We start from the raw sequence: 16335 nt of genomic DNA, 5'->3' as shown, positions 1-16335 counted from the left end.
TTATGATTATGATTTCTAACTATCTTCATTGTCTTTCTTCAGAGTATGAACCTGAATACAACTTTTAAGGATCAAAAACATGAGAAAGAGTCTGAGCCGGTGGTGATCTGATAACTTCTTTGGAGTTTGGAGTTTGAACTTTGTAGTTTGGAATTTGGTACTTTGTGTGTCAATTTTGTATTTTGAATGATTTTTTTTTTTTTATGGTTTGTGTCTTTGTGACTTGTGTTTAGACTTTAGAATGTTGTTGGAAACTGTTTTAGGATTATGAGTTGTTATGAATTGTGATATGACTTGAAACAGATTTTGGACTTCGTTTGGAATAGAATTCGCTTGGAATAGAATTTGTTTGGAATGGAATTTGTGGAACAATAATTTGTTTTCGGGTAAAATCAGGGGTTTCAATTTTTTTTTTTTTTTTTTTGTCATTTCAGGTAAGTCTCATTGATTTCAGATACAGAATTTCGGTTTTAGATTAAAAAAAAAACGAACCACAATATAACTGATTTTTTTTCGGTTTTCAATGTTTCTATAATTTTAGGATCTGAACCGAAACCGAGATGACCCAAACCGAATCCGAACCGATTTAATATTGGTACCTGTGGATAAAAAATCTAAATATCCGAAATATCTGGAACCGAACCGAATATCCGAATGCCCAGGTTATATATAGCAGCTCGATCTCCATATCTCCATTTTTTTATTTCTCATTTACATCATACTGTTGTTTCCATATTTGTAAGATTGCTGATCAATATGTTTTCTTTGTGTATTCAAACTTCAAAGACATTGAAATTTGAAGTTTGCGAAACAGAGTTTATTTCTTTAGTTACTCGGACATATCATAACCTTAAAGAAAACCTGTAATATCCTAGTTACGATGAGACGAGCTCGTGTATGTTCGGGACTCATGTATCTGGCTCTTGGTTGAAGGAGAACCGATTTGAGCATCAATAGCATTAGAAAAAGTGTTGTTAAGTCAAGACAGCGAATATCAACTCTTGTTGGCTAATAATGTTTTTCTCCTCTAAGTTCTTTTCAGTCATTTAAACACACACGTACGGTGCGTTAAACAACCTAAAATCATGAATTAAGTGATCAATCTAAGTTCAGACAACAAAAACAATCTAGATGAAGAAACTAAAAGATAATTCCCCATATAACACTTCCTAACTATCCATTCATGAATTCCTTTAATACCTTAAAACCTAACAAGAAGACAAATCAGATATGGAGATGGAGTAATCACCAAGATATGTAAAATAATGCATAAGTATATATACATTCGCTGTAAACAACAAACACTTTCGCAAACAAACAATCAGTGTTTTAAAAGTTTGATAAATTTGACACTTTCATTCACGATCGACCTAAACTGAGACAAAATGTCTGGTTTTTGTCATTTTGAAGAGTTGATCTTAGAAGAGGTAAGTAACTGAGGACCAAAAAGGATAGATAAAGAGAAGATAAAGACAAATAGTGTAAGTGATTTTGTCCTTTTGAGTGAATGAGTTTTTGTGACCACCACAAGCTTTAGTGTGTTTACTTAGAAGGTAACAGCTCGTGAGTACGCACACACTTGCTGGATCTCTCAGGCCGTTTGGCTGGTCTCTGAATGTTTCCACGAAGAAAACCGGTGCAGTCACAATAAGAAGAAGCGTTGTACCCGGAATCTCTAGTGACTCTGCAAGTTTTATAAAAGGAATCACACAAAAAGGATTATATATATATATATATATCCTAAAGTGTTCTCTAATATATATTATAATTAAAATTGTTCTCAAGAAAACAGTTCTAAGATTATGTACCAGGAAAATGGTTTGGGAGAAAAAGCTTGAGAATGACTGTGAAGAGAGCGCTCCATTTCCCGAACTCCCCGCTGTGTTGATTAATCATTGTTTATTACATACTCAAGAACAACAACATAAAATGTTTTTTTTTCTTTGTTTTGTTTGTGTATTGATTCATACCTCAAGAACTGGAAAATAACAAGAGGAAGGCTAAAGAAGAGATAAGGAGCTAATAGTGAAGTCCACATATTAGTTGACTTCCATTTCGTTCCATCCAATATCATCAGAAGACTTTACCAAAAACAAAAGTGGTGATTATTGGAAGGTCTATAACATTTTAAATGGGAAAATTACGTACATAATTACATGAATCAAAATGTTTTAGACATGAAAAAAGACTGACACTGCAGCGAAGGACGCCGTCCATCTGAAGAACAACGTGACCAAAACTATAACGCCATAGCTCTGAACCATCTTCTCTGCAGCGACTTGAAGCTCATTCAAATACTCGAAATTTTCCATTTTTCCAAATAAAAAAAAATAGAAAACAGAGTAAGAGATTCAGAGCAGAATTCAGAGTTATAAAGAATAGACAAAGAATAATAAGACCCAAAAAGGAACTTTCGTGGGATTCTTTCTTAAAATTCAAAGATGACCTTGTGTTGTTTATGATTCTGTCATTGTCAGGGACTCATGAATATTATTTTCTTTCTTATCAGTTAGCTAGCCATCCATAGTTGAAAAGTCTTTGAGAATAAAATTCCAAAACTACAAATCAGAATTAGTACAAGGAGTTAAGCCCTAAAAGCATGTCCATCAGGGGTTTAAGCCATCTCCAACCCTGAACTCTATAATAGAGTTTTTTAGATTATTTTATTAATTTTTATTAAACAAAAAGTGAAAAGAAGAAATTATTATAACTCTGATTTCAGTTTCCAAATCCATTTAGGTGGAGAGAGAAAGAAAAAAACGAGAGGAAAAAAAATTAATAAAATTGTTTTTAATCAAAGCCAATAGCATAATGCCACATGGCCGACGAACCCCTCTAAAATCGACTCTTCAAGTCCTTCCCAACGAACCTGTTCTTTGTTTTTATTTCATTTTTGATTTATTTTTAATTTTAAAAATTCTTATGAACCCCTTTTGAACCCTGCGTTGGAGATGCCCTTAGATAGAATTCATGACACAGTTTCATAAGTCAAAACGATTAAAAAAAGGTCTATTTTTGATGAACATGTCTCTTCCCGAAGAGTCTGAAGAGACGACCGACTCTTCCTTACGTGGAAGCATATAATTGGCCGAAAATCATGTTTTAATTTTTTTATTTTTATTTAAATCCAAAAAATAATAATAATAAATTCTTATGAACTCTCTTTAATAAATTTTTAGAGGTTCACTGATGTATGTGGTCTAAGTCCTAACCATGTTCACAAAAACGTTTGGGTATAGAACTCACCTAAAAGCTAACGCTACAAGAAAACATGCCATATTCCTATGAAAAATTCCTACAAAAGTATTTGGTAGGAATATTTTTCACCAATTTCTTACGCAATTATGACGGAAAATAAAAGTGGTAGGAATTAGGTAAGAAATTTCCTACGAAAAAAAATGTCAAAAAGTGGTAGGATATATCCAACCAATAACCTACCAAATTTATATTCGTAGAAAACATGGTCAAAATTTGGTAGGAAAGTTGTAGGATCCAATTAACTGTTACATTGGTGGAATTTCGTAGGAAATTGTCCTATGGATTTCCTACGAAATATTGTTTGTAGAAAAATCGTAAAAATTTTGTAGGAAAGTATGTCTTTTTTGTTTGTCCCATATCGAAAAGTTAAGAATTTAGATGAAAAAACTACACTATAAATAGAACAAATTTAACTTTTTCTACAGATTTCCTACGAAATATCGTTTGTAGTAAAATCGTAAGAATTTCGTAGGAAACTATGTTTTTGGATTTGTCCCACATCGACAATCTAAGATAATTTATTGAAGAAGTTGCTCTATAAATAAGAGTCTTCACATTCTCTCCCTCTAGTTAATAACTATTCAGTCAAATTTTAGGCTCATAGTAATTAGAGAATTTATTTTGTTTTTTGTATATATTTCATTAATCAAATTTATGATTAAATTATATTTTAATTTAAATTCAATTTCTGATATTAATTTAACTTTTGATTTTTATAAAATTATATTGGTAGGAAATTAGTAGGAAAGTAGTAGTAAAAGATTAGTAAAAAAATCGTAAGAAATAGGTAAGTAATGTTTCGTAGGAAATTGGAAGGAACACTAAGATAGAAAATGGTAGTAATTTGGTAAGAAAGTTTTACTAAAATTTTTGTAGGAAAAACTGTCCTACCAACATTTTCGTAGGAAATTTTCTATCATTTTTTTGCTTTTTACAATTTCCGATGGCCGATTTCCTATGACAAATTTTCGTAGAAATTTGGTAAGAAAGAGACGTTTCCTAAGTTTTTCTGAAGATATTTTCCGTAGTTTTTCGGCATGTTTTCTTGTAGTGAGCTAATGTGTAAGGATTATCTTAGGTATATTGTTTTATATCCAATGTGGATATTTTTCATACTATCAATTCGCATTCATGCCATCATAACATCTTTAAAAGCGCAAAATCATTATTGATTTATCAACTTAAAAGTAACGGAGAAACATGACGCATTTCTACTCCTTTATCCTAAGACAAGCCCAAAAACTTTCCTGTGAAATCTTTCTCGTTTAGGAACTTTGGAGTCTTTAATTCTTTCTCCCGGAACTGTGAAATCTAACGTTTTTGTGGGGAGCTTCTATTGAGCCATCCATGCATGGATAATATCTAGATTTCGACCTTCTTTGGTAGCCCCGCTAGGGTTTGTTCCACTTTCAGTCACTGTCTTCGACGCCATGCAACTGCAACCATCGTAATGGTCTCAAAATGCTTTTTTTTTAATCATTTCAGTTTCACAGAACAAAAGATCAAATCAATCGCACCACGTAAAAATCTGATGACGTGGCATGTTAATTTTTGTTTCCCATCTCCGAAAGAATCTCAAAGGCGATGACGTGGCATGTCAATTTGACAATGCTTTTTTTTTTTCTATCTTATATATTAGATATGATTTTTCCAATTTTTTCTTTCACATCAATTAGTCCACTTTGCTTGGCTTAGGATTTTTCTTGAGTCATCTTAACAAAAAAAAATGGCTTCGCTTTCTTTACTCAGCGGCGGTGGTGGTGCTGCTCTCCAGGCGCGTTGCGCAAGAAATGCGCATGTTAGCCCACGCAGGGCGCTTCCTAGCAAACCGTCGTTCTCACTATCCGGCGCCTCTCGGAGGAATCTGCTGTTTTCCCTGACGGCGGCGACGGTGGCGACAGGCTTGCAGCCTGCATCAATGGCGGAGGATATTCCGTTTTTCGGGATCAGAAAGAAGCTGAAAAAGGCAGAAGAGGGAGCGGTGGAGATCGTGAAAGAAGGCTTCGAGACGGCGGAGAAAGGCGTTGTTGCGGCGGAGAAAGGATTAGAGGCGGCGGAGAGAGGATTAGAGACGGCGGAAAAAGGATTTAATGCGGCGGAGAAAGAAGTCGTGACGGCGGTTAGTTACAACGGAGTAACACAGGCCGGAGCAGTCGTGGTGGCAGAGTTCGTCGGAGTTCTTGTCGGAACGTCCGTCGTCAACGGGATTTTAGGACCCGAAAGTCAGAAACCGTAGGATCTCCAATTGTTTTATGTGTATCTAAATTTTTGTGTTAATTAAGCGTTAAACGTATCATAAACTATACCCAGATGAAAAAGATCAGAATTTTGTGGTTGATTTCTGTTTTTATTTGGATTTTTGGATTTTTATTTTCGTTGGAAATAACTAAAAAATGTGTGGCTCTAAAGTTTCTCAAATCTCTAATCGCCAACTCTCACTACTTTCTTCTCATTGGTCCAGCTCATCAGTCAATGATCTTATTTGCCAGCTCAGCTATTTTCTTCTTACGCACATAAGCTCGTAATGTTTTTTGGCCTCAAAGAATAGCAAAAGAATACCTTGAAGTAGATAATTTCACTGCAATGCTCAAAAGTTCCCAAGAAGATTGTATCTCCCTCTGGATCCCATTCCGACCTCGATATGTGGAATCGTCTTGCGCCCACTGCAGAGAATTTTGAACTGCCCGGACATAATGAAAGATGAAGAAAAAGAAAAGACTCATAAAGTTAAAAAAGTAAATGAAAAGTTGATCTATAAAAGTTTGAGAGACAGAAAATTCTAAAATTATCATCATCTTAAATGCTGGTGATCACGTCTTCGCAATATCATCAACTCTCATAGTCTCATAAAACAAACATCCATGTGTTTGATGCTTGAGAGTTGAGAGGTTATACATGTCTAAATATATACCTAATCGATTCTCTCTTCAGCACATGTTTTACACTTCTAGGATAAAATGACTCTCAAAACATTGATGAAACATTGGCGATTAAAAAAGGAAAAAAAAAACATTGTTGATTTTCTTAAGTTGGTTACAAATTTGAGCAATCTTGGTATATCAAGTGAACTTTGTATTACGGGGTGGATTTGTATTGGTTCCTTTACTCATAGTTTCCTTATTTGTATATAGACCTAGGGTTCTCTAGCTTTTGTATATATATAGTTTCTTTGTATCTAATAAAAGTGAAACCGTTCTATTCTAACTTTTACATGATAACAGAGCCAAAACGTAGATCCAAAATTCTGAATTTCTTTTGTTAGTGACGACTTCAATAATGGCAATTCAAGAAAAAGATGAAGCAGTATTAGTGGAAAATGTCAAAGAAACCTCTGTTTCTTTGCCGTTTTATCTGCACCCATTTGAAGGACCAAGAAGTCTAATTAACGCGGTGCAGTGAATGGAGACAAAGATTGGGCTAAGCATGTGTGATGCTATCATGCTAAATGTAAACAACCCTAATGGGGGCAAGAGTTAGATGAGTTTGGCGTCGGGTATTCCTGAATCCATTTCTTGGACAAAATAGTGAACAAGGAAGGTAATGTCGTTAGGGAAGCTACCACGATTTTATTAATCGACAATGTGAATGCACTTTCGCACATTAAGACTAAATTCCTCATGGATAGAGGTTAATTGTAGACAAAGACACTCATGTGGCTCTCACAGGTTGATCAATAAGAACTAATCATTTCTTCAAGATTTTAGGACTCATTATCAGTATTATCATGATCATGGTTGTCTTTGAAGTCCAGATCTTTCATATGATTGCTTGAAGGCTTATCTTTTTGTATTCTGTAGTGTTGACACAAAGATAGGTTGAAGGGATTAAAAAAGCGGATAGGAATATTCGTAAAGATATTTCCATAGAACAAAAATTAAAAACTTTTTGACAATAAAAAATATTAAACTACATTTATTGTTTCTTTTTTTATTTTTTTTTTATGAATTTTAAATTATATTTTCTCTTTTATTTCTGTGAACACCTAATTCATGTGATAATCTAGTGTTGATATACCAGGATAGATTTTTATTCATAGTCTTATATATTTCTGATCCGCTTAAGCTATATTAATTCAATCCTAATCTACTTCTGATATTACCAGGTTTAACGTTCACATTGTATCAAATTCAAATTAATGAAGCTTGGATCTTGAGATGTTAAAAAGTAAACGTTCACTGATTTTTTTTTAACTCCATACATTTTACTATTTCTCATGAATGGTTTAATTAAACGATTAATGTAAAATAAAAAGCCAGTTTTAATACTTGTTATTTGTGTAACTAACCCATCAAGTAATAAATCATCAAGTCTATTTTAAGAATGATAATTAGATTTTAACCCCGTGCGTCCGCACGAGAATGTTTTATTTTTTATTTCTAATATAAGTTGCACTTATCTTTTTTGTTTAGATATAATTTATTTTTATTATTTCTTTTTTTAAATTAAAAAATTGTTATCATATTTTAATTTTAAACAGTAAAATTTGTATATTAGTAGAATAAGAGTATACGTTAATTAAGTATACATTGATCTAATGTTAATTATAAACTTTGTTATTATGTGAATTTAAATTTACACATAAACAATCTATATATCTATGAATTTGCTAATCCATCCGTTTAGTTGTCTTAAATCATTTTTAATATCTTACATATTTTGACAAACATTATTATCTAAAGTATTTAAGAAATTCTTAAGTATTAAAATTAAGAAATTTTAAATTAAATTTTTCCTGTATTTAAGAAATTCTAAAGTATTAAAATTATTATCTAAATTTTTGTAATAAATTTTAATTATAATTTTTTTTGAAATTTTTGAATTTAAATTAAATTGAATGCAAAATTTTGTAACTAAATTTAATTAAATTTCTAATAATTTGAAATTTAAATTAAAGATGACCTAGATTTTAGGAAATCTAAAAATATCTAAATTAATAACTAATTTTGGGAAATTAAATATAAAAATAAAATAAAATATTATTAAAAAAACTTTGGGAGTGTTTGAATGCAAGCACTAAATGTGCTTCTGTTTTAATAGAATAGATGATTAGTTACAGAATCAGTTATGAAATTATCAAATAAATTTCTTTTTGAGTGATTTGGTTTGATAATGTATAAAGTTTCTATAACTTAAAAACTAACTCATTTTTTTTTTTCAAACTAAATTTTGTTCTTACGTAATAAAAAACAATACCATTAGTCTTTTTTGTAGGTTTTAAAATCTTTACACGATCATTTATAATTTTTATCTTATTTATAAGTTGTAACGCTAATATTTTTTTATTGATCACATAATTATTTTTTAAAGAATAATTTGAAACGACTGTCACTTATTTTAATTTTTCTTAATTTTATTTTGTCACTTTTTAAAGTACTATTAGAAAACATCACTTATTTCAACAAAATTACGATTACATCTTTTTGTGATCATATTGTGAGTCCATTGTTGTACACGCCGTATTGTACATGATTAAATTTATCATGAACAATAATAAAAGTACTTCTTTTTTATTACAGTTTTAAAAAATGACAAAAGTAATGAAACTTTTAATTAAGTAAAACTTTTTTTGTAAAACTCTTCTTTTTTAATAAAGGAACATTAAAAAGAGTTTTTCTTTGATATATTTATACAAATTTCCCCTTTTGTTGAATGTCTTATATATTTTGAATCAGTCATCTACCAATTATGCAGATTTAACCAGAGCTAATTTATCAAAAATAATCTATTAAAAAATAATTTTTGTTTGTGCATGAACGGTTAAGATTCAAAAGTTCCCCACATGTGCGTAGATTGTTATGACACGATGCCTCCATCTCTCTCTCTCTTTTTTTTTGTTTCTGTTTAAGGTTTCTAAATCTCTTATTTTTTTTTCCTATAAAAATTTCTCAGAAACATCTCCGTCATTTGTTCCTCAGTTTCTATCAATTCGCACGGTTCCTCAGGCACTGTACTGGGAAAATCTCTGTCTTTTTTTCTTTCTTTTTCTCCTCCATTTTCTCACTCCCAAAAATCCAGTAACTCTTTTTATTTGATTTTGGGTTTTTTTTTCTTTTGGATTTCAATTTTCAATTTGTTATATTTATTCTAAAGTGTTACATAATCTCAGGTACCATCATCGAAGATTCAACGGGAAAGGGATCGGTGGTCTTGAACGATCAGGTACGATTTCTTAATTTCATAATGATTTGATAATTTCTTAATTGTCTCGATTTTATATTTCTGATTTTTTTTGTATGAAATTGATTTGGCTGAAAATTGATATAATATCTCCATAATGATGAAAAGAATAATTAATTGTTCATAGTTATGGCTTTTTGGTGAAAGTTGATCTGATCTGTTCAATTCAAATGATGATTAAAATACTAAATGCAATAACTTGGGTTTCTTGTGTTCTAAGCTAAAATCATGTTCTTTGTTTCTTGTTTTACAAGATTCGTAGAAATTTGATAGGCCTACCGTTTTCCTTGCAATGATTGTGTCTCAATTGCATTTTTCGTTTTGACAGTGCTGATCTTAAGAGCGAATGGCTTCAACACCTTGTGCAGCTTGCAAGCTCTTGAGACGAAAATGCACTCAAGAATGCGTCTTTGCACCCTATTTTCCACCAACTCAGCCTCAAAAGTTCATCTCTGTTCACCGTGTCTTTGGTGCAAGCAATGTAACCAAGATCCTCAACGATCTCCCACCTTTAAACCGCGAAGACGCTGTTAATTCCCTCTACTATGAAGCCGAGGCACGTATCCGTGACCCAATCTATGGATGCGTTGGTCTCATCTCTTTCTTACAACAATGTCTCAAGAAAATCCAACAAGATCTTGTAACTGCTAAAGAAGAGCTTGCTGGTTACATAGGACCCGATGCTGTGATTCCGCAACCGCCTTATCTTCCTCCTCTAGGAAACAATCCTCCGCCCAATTTCATGATGGCTATGGAAGGAATGCCACATGGAGTGATCCCTCAAGGAGAACCGATGATCATACGCGATCCAAACTTGTCTCAGCATCAACATCAACATCAACCACAGGATGAGCAAATGCAGCTCATAGCTGCTGATGCACAGAGAATGGCTGCAATGATTTTGGACAGAGGAGATCAACAAGGGATGTTCAATGGTTATGGAATGGACAACAACGGGTCCGTTACAGCCACTGGGTATAACCAGATGGATGTGAATGATCACGCTGCTGGTGGGTCGTTGTCCGGACCATCTCTTGCTTTAGGAAGCTTTGGCGATGCTTATCAAATGAGTCAAGAGACAGATCATCATATTAACCATGATCAGCTTCAGACACAGCTCATGCTTCAGCCTCCATTACAGGAAGGTCAAGAGCAAAGTGAAGGGCAGTTTCTGATGCAACCAATGGGACAAGAGAATCTTCATGAAGATGAGGAGGAGGAAGACCTTGAGCCACCGGTAAAATGGATGAAAGCTGAGAACAAGGAAGCTAGTTATTAAATACCAAAGTTGCATTAAGATTAAAAAAAAGAAGACATTTTTCGTTGTTGGATAATTTATTCTGAATGTCTAATTTCTTTTTAATAAATGGCATTATATATTCATCAATTTTTGCATCTATAAATTCAACATTCTAAATATGCATTCTCTATTTCGACACCAAATTTGATCCATTGTAATCTTGTTTGCAAAACTTCATTTAACATTATTAAGATTAAAAGTTGCTGGATGAATTACCGACTGCAATTGGGTATTTGTTACAATGGGTGATTATCTTTAACTGATCATCCTCTCGTCTCTAAAAAAATCTTGATCATCAAAACAATCAATTTTGAAAAGTTAAGAATGTAGGCGGATCTTTAACAAAAGAAAGGCAGATAGAAATTAGGGTTTTTAAGGATGACTATGGTTTCTAAAAGATATAAACACATAACTGGATGCATATTCAACAACAAATCAGAATGGCGCATGGGAAGCGTGGTGGGCCCATAACCCACAGGTCCCAGGATCGAAACCTGGCTCTGATAAAGAGTGGCTTCGGTTTTATTTTCCTTTCTTTTTAGGCTGGGCCTAACCTATTGACACTAAATACCTGTTACGATTTGTTTACAGCATTATTGGCCCATCTATATTGGGTCTTCAAATTATGAGACGGGTCCTAAGCATGATCTGAAATTTCAACATTTTATCTCACATTGTCTTTGATCTCAAATTTGTTATATTGACAGAAAGTTGGAAAAGGTAATATGTAATCTACTGAATTTCGTTTACATTTTAAACATTGCGTACATTGACTTTTATAGATTACAAAGACAGGTAAATAGCTACTCTGTTTTTTTCACCTTCTCCTCTGTACCATGATGTAACTTGTTCTTCATCATTAAAATCTTCTCTTGAGTGTGATCATAAGCTCCCTTCGATCTCTCTTTGAGATTAGCTAATAGCTTTTGTATTCGATCACTGTTCTTCTCCCATAACTTAGGAACTGTCAAGCCGACTACCAAACCTATAAAATGTCACAGAGTAAAGGATACATGAATCACATCTAATTCATACCATATTTTTTGGAAAAAAATATCTTAGATTCGTACAATAATCTAAACTTGTTAGTTGTTTAAATACTTAAATGTTTGCTCAGATTTTATAAAGTAAATTAATGTGTATACATACAATGACATTTGATGAAATTGACATTTCTTTTGTTGTCAGCATTATGTAGGTTTAAGTACGGAGAACAATAATACAAACCCCTAAACTAGATGAAATTTGACATTTATAGCATAAATGTTTAGTTTTAAGAAATTGTAAATTTGATTTTTTTTTTCAGATAAAGTTACCATGTGAGAACATTAAAATAATGATTATTTAACCGGTTAAGCATAAGCTAGATGATTCATGATTACATTAACGATTAATTAAGCATTATACCTATCCAACTTATGGGACGATCGACATTTAAGAAGTAAAAGTATACTATTTCATGAAATACGTACCGATGAAGAGGAAAGTATGGAAATCGAGAAGGTTCCCGATTCTTGACAAGATCCAGAAACCCAAAACGGTTCTCGCGAACACAAACCATTCACTCTCAGCACCGACTCGGAACATCCATCTAACCATTTCTTCCATTAGCTTTCGACAAGACCTCACCGTCTCCGCTACAAACTCCTCCGACACTTCTAAGCCTGACAGTTCCGGTTCAACCCTGTCCAAAAATTAATAAACACCAAAAAAACCGTTTAAACTTAATATAATCAACAACATAAAAACCTAAAATGTTCGTTTAAACTTCAGTTATTTGATAATTTATAAGACTATTTTGAAAATGGGATCCGTCCACATCATAGACCGACTCATGAGTCGGCGACTCTTAACATGTTTCCTTCTAACAGATCCAATTCCAAAATTGATTTCACAATAAAAAATCGTTAGAGATTTGTATTCTATTAGGGTCATTAGTCTTTTAAAAACTCTAAAAAAACAACAAAAATATAGTAACAAAATTTGCATAAGACCTTAAGATAATTTGAGATGAAAAAAAAACTAATTACTTGCTGAGAAGGCGAAGTAAACTCCCCCAGAGGAAGACCATAGAGACAATGGCGATGGCTGTCCAAGAAACAATGGTTATGGAATTGAAACCATATATACTGAGCAAAACCCATGTCACCGTCGAGACAGAGAGCACAGAAAAGGCCAGTTTCTTTTTCCTCCATAAGTATATATCCTCCACAATATCTTCGATTTAATTCATGAAACACAAAAAGGACAAAATTAGAAATAAATCTTATAACTGAGTCTTTTCATTTTTTCTTTTCCATAATGTTTCTTAAACTATTGTTCTTACCAGATTTGGGTGGTGGGTCTTTGGTACCATCATTGGCCATGGTTGTTATGATAATAGCTGGTGTTTGTAACTAAAAAAAAAAAGCTTATGGTATTTATATTATAGAAATCAATAGGATTAGAAAGACTTGTGCGTGTGTGTAAGAAAAGTAACACGTCGTGGTGATTTTGTGCTGACGTGGGAGCCATGCATGGTTGATATGTGTTGCTTTCTATGGAACTTATGTTGGACTATTTTGATTAGGAGTAAAAGAAGGCCTAGAGTTCGTTCAACTGGATATGGTAAATTTTGATCATCGATACAATTTTCGAAAAACTAAAAAGAAATTAAGGGAAATTATAATATTTTTAAATAGACTTTACAATCGATTTACAGTGATCAAATGGTAAAAAAAAGATTCGTTTTCTAAAGATATATCCGCATATACTGTGATCATATATTTTGATACTTAATCGCATATTCGAACGTCAAATATTTAAAAAAGTACAGTTCCAAATCCAAATAATTGAATTCAGACCCTGTTTATTTCTAAAAACAACAAATATCAGTAAATTGACAAAATGAAAAGAAACAAAAAATGCAATAGGATTTTAACACGATGAGCAACTAAAAGTAAGACTAGTACGTGTGAACTAGATTTCTCCAAAAAAGAAGAAGATAAATCTGATTTAAACAGTTCAATTATTGGTTAGGAAAAATATTCGTATCCTTTAAAAACTGTATGGATCTTGGCTTAATATTTTCGGAATGGTTAACAATAACAAAGTAACCAATAACAAAAAAAAAAAAAAGAAATTATAGCTAAATAGACTTCTAACTTACTCCAAGACAATGAGATTATAGATTTGGACAGCACTAGGAGAGTAGGAGGCTTTATCGGATTGAGTAACCTATTCTTTTGATAGTCTTAATTGACATGGCTATATCAATTTAAAAAGAAGCAGATAAAAAAAGAAATTATAAGAAGAGCATCATGGAAAATCCGACCGTATTAGTCACGCATTGTGTGACTAATTAAATAAAAACTTTGGAATTTGGAATTCCCTTGTGATCTCTTTTGAGGAATGCGTCACCATGTCCACAAGTTACCACTCGGTTTGACGTACCCCACCTTTAATTTATCGTGAGTTGGGCCTCCGCAACGAATACGATTTGCGGTTATTCGTTTCTATTTAGGATATTTACTTATTAAGTTTGCTTCTCTGTTTTAAAGTTTAGGATAATTACAAATCTTTTCCCGATAGAATTAAGATCTTCTAGTTTCAGCCATAAATTAGTTCTGCTTCAATTTTTTGTACGATACTTGATTTTGATATTGAATTATTCAGAGCTTGTTAAAGCACTAAGAGGAGTACTCTTATACCCCATTGCCTTAGACGAGAGTTTCGACTAAGTCAAGATCCGAGTTCGTTTGCGAGTGCTCCTGGAGTTATCGCTTAAAGTTCTCGTTATATAGCTTCCGCTCCCTATCAGTTGGTATCAGAGACAGCACATTCTTGTGGGTTGCGTTTGGACGTTTTCGACAATGCCTCCAAAGAAGACTACCAACAACGCCGTCGGTGACAACCAAAATACCGCAGCCGATTGGACTGAATTTCGTACACAGCTCCTGGCAATGCAGGAAAATATGCAGGCAACAATTCACGCTTCGATTCATGAGATGGGTGAGATGTTAATGACCCGATTGGATGCTCGGATGCCAGCTCAGGCACATGTACGTGACAGAGGTGACAACCCGTTCGCTGACCGTCACGATGTTGATGAAGTGGAAGAAGATGAGCATCACCGGAGGGTTCGTAATCGTGACAACAATGATCATGGTCGTGACAACAAGTGGGAAGCAAGTTTTAAAGTCGACATCCCAGAGTTTCATGGGGGAATTCGGGGTGATGATCTGCTTGATTGGATTGTATCCGTCAAAGAAGTTCTAGATTTTAAACAAGTCCCGGATCATCGACGTGTCCCTCTGGTGGTAATGCGATTTCGCGGTCATGCGGCATCGTGGTGGAAACAACTCAAGTCGACAAGGACTCGCACCGGTAGGGAACCGATTCAGTCGTGCGAAAAATTAAAAAAACATCTACGGAAAGCTTTCCTACCACATAATTACAACCGTATGATGTTCACGCGTCTTCAAAACTTACGACAGGGAAGTCGAAGTGTGGAGGAATATGCGGAGGAATTTTCCGTCTTGCTTACGCGTAACGAGCTACACGATAGCGAGAGCCAACTCGTGTCTCGTTTTATCGGAGGTTTGCGACCTCAATTGCAATCAGCGATGGCCCAATTTGATCCAACGTCAATTAGCGAGGCGCTTCGGCGTGCTGTTTCATTCGAACAACAATTGCGGTCGTCTACTTGGGCCTCGGCGGCGAATCGAAACAAAGCTCCGGATTTCACTAATGGAGCACCACAAGCTAAGGACAATGGCGAAATCATTGGGAAGTCTTCTCGAGGAACAGCTCAAACAGAGGAGACGACGTTGCGACGATCAACTCGCCCCAATGCACTGCGCTGCTATTCGTGTGGGGAGCAAGGGCACCGACAAAAAGCGTGTCCACACCAACCTCGTCGTGGTCTAATTGCTGATGACGCGATCGATGATCGGGAACCTGTGTATGATTCTCATGATGATGGTGATAGCACAGTGGAGGATCGCGTTGTCCGGACGCAAGGAGATACGAGTAAAATGCTGGTCTTGCATCGTACTTGTATTACCCCGCGACGTCAGGATATGCAATGGTTACGAACCAACATATTTCGCTCTACTTGCACGATTCGTGGTCGTGTCTGCAGCTTTATAATCGACTCCGGTAGCTGTCGGAACGTGATTGCAGATGCTGCTGTCGAGAAGCTGGGACTGCCTCGAGAGGATCATCCGGCACCGTACACGCTTGGGTGGTTGCGTGAGGGTGTGAGCGTTCGGATCACTCAACGATCACTGGTACCATTCTCCATTGGACCATATTATCGGGATCGCATGTACTGCGATATAGCTCCGATGGATGTTAGCCATCTGTTACTAGGAAGACCTTAGGAATTTGATCGAAAAATCATTCACGATGGTGCTCAAAATACATATCAGTTCATCTAGGAAACGCACCAAATTTTACTGGTACCCTCGCGTGAAACTTCGCTGCCTGCACCACCATCTCCACCTGAGTCCACGGCTCCGGTGCAACCCCCAATCGCAAGGCATACGACATTGCTCTGTTCTTATGCGTCGTTTGTTTCAGAAATGCAGAGGGAAGGGTTCGCTTTAGCATTGTTGCCC

At 34.5% G+C, this 16335-nt stretch overlaps 5 protein-coding genes and 1 non-coding gene across 6 annotated transcripts; 4 read left to right on the top strand and 2 right to left on the bottom strand.

Moving 5' to 3' along the window:
- Window positions 1-1242: 1242 nt before the first annotated feature.
- On the bottom strand, window positions 1243-2412 carry LOC18021899 (cold-regulated 413 plasma membrane protein 3). The gene is made up of 4 exons (XM_006404791.2): window positions 2194-2412; window positions 1971-2081; window positions 1809-1879; window positions 1243-1684 (listed from the first exon to the last, which is right to left on the bottom strand). The coding sequence occupies exons 1-4, from the start codon at window positions 2310-2312 to the stop codon at window positions 1419-1421; spliced, it is 567 nt and encodes a 188-aa protein (XP_006404854.1). The 5' UTR covers window positions 2313-2412; the 3' UTR covers window positions 1243-1418.
- Window positions 2413-4927: 2515 nt separating this feature from the next.
- LOC18021898 lies at window positions 4928-5660 on the top strand. Its single transcript, XM_006404790.2, has one exon. The coding sequence runs from the start codon at window positions 4985-4987 to the stop codon at window positions 5492-5494; it is 510 nt and encodes a 169-aa protein (XP_006404853.1). The 5' UTR covers window positions 4928-4984; the 3' UTR covers window positions 5495-5660.
- Window positions 5661-9781: 4121 nt separating this feature from the next.
- On the top strand, window positions 9782-10714 carry LOC18021897 (LOB domain-containing protein 10). Its single transcript, XM_006404789.1, has one exon. It carries the CDS (start codon window positions 9782-9784, stop codon window positions 10712-10714), a length of 933 nt encoding a protein of 310 aa, XP_006404852.1.
- A 455-nt stretch (window positions 10715-11169) lies between these two features.
- TRNAM-CAU lies at window positions 11170-11241 on the top strand. Its single transcript has one exon. It is a non-coding gene; the product is annotated as a tRNA-Met (tRNA).
- Window positions 11242-11414: 173 nt separating this feature from the next.
- On the bottom strand, window positions 11415-13121 carry LOC18021896 (reticulon-like protein B13). Its single transcript, XM_006404788.2, has 4 exons — window positions 13062-13121; window positions 12766-12952; window positions 12208-12419; window positions 11415-11720 (listed from the first exon to the last, which is right to left on the bottom strand). The coding sequence occupies exons 1-4, from the start codon at window positions 13099-13101 to the stop codon at window positions 11539-11541; spliced, it is 621 nt and encodes a 206-aa protein (XP_006404851.1). The 5' UTR covers window positions 13102-13121; the 3' UTR covers window positions 11415-11538.
- Window positions 13122-14586: 1465 nt separating this feature from the next.
- LOC112087982 lies at window positions 14587-16098 on the top strand. The gene has a single exon (XM_024158135.1). The coding sequence runs from the start codon at window positions 14587-14589 to the stop codon at window positions 16096-16098; it is 1512 nt and encodes a 503-aa protein (XP_024013903.1).
- Window positions 16099-16335: the final 237 nt, after the last annotated feature.

Source organism: Eutrema salsugineum, unplaced genomic scaffold, assembly GCF_000478725.1.
Source record: "Eutrema salsugineum unplaced genomic scaffold, Eutsalg1_0 scaffold_15, whole genome shotgun sequence".
NCBI lineage: Eukaryota > Viridiplantae > Streptophyta > Magnoliopsida > Brassicales > Brassicaceae > Eutrema > Eutrema salsugineum.
This window is presented reverse-complemented; position numbering and strand designations above follow the sequence as displayed.

Excerpts from the sequence above, each read along its gene's own strand:
- LOC18021899 (XM_006404791.2), bottom strand. The coding sequence starts at position 2,312 with ATGGAAAATTTCGAGTATTTGAATGAGCTTCAAGTCGCTGCAGAGAAG. Across the intron at positions 1,880-1,970 it reads GTTATTTTCCAGTTCTTGAG|CGGGGAGTTCGGGAAATGGA; the intron begins GTATGAATCAAT and ends TAATCAACACAG. Across the intron at positions 1,685-1,808 it reads TCTCCCAAACCATTTTCCTG|AGTCACTAGAGATTCCGGGT; the intron begins GTACATAATCTT and ends TAAAACTTGCAG.
- LOC18021898 (XM_006404790.2), top strand. The coding sequence starts at position 4,985 with ATGGCTTCGCTTTCTTTACTCAGCGGCGGTGGTGGTGCTGCTCTCCAG.
- LOC18021897 (XM_006404789.1), top strand. The coding sequence starts at position 9,782 with ATGGCTTCAACACCTTGTGCAGCTTGCAAGCTCTTGAGACGAAAATGC.
- LOC18021896 (XM_006404788.2), bottom strand. The coding sequence starts at position 13,101 with ATGGCCAATGATGGTACCAAAGACCCACCACCCAAATCTG. Across the intron at positions 12,953-13,061 it reads AGACCCACCACCCAAATCTG|ATATTGTGGAGGATATATAC; the intron begins GTAAGAACAATA and ends ATTAAATCGAAG. Across the intron at positions 12,420-12,765 it reads TTACTTCGCCTTCTCAGCAA|GGTTGAACCGGAACTGTCAG; the intron begins GTAATTAGTTTT and ends ATTTTTGGACAG.
- LOC112087982 (XM_024158135.1), top strand. The coding sequence starts at position 14,587 with ATGCCTCCAAAGAAGACTACCAACAACGCCGTCGGTGACAACCAAAAT.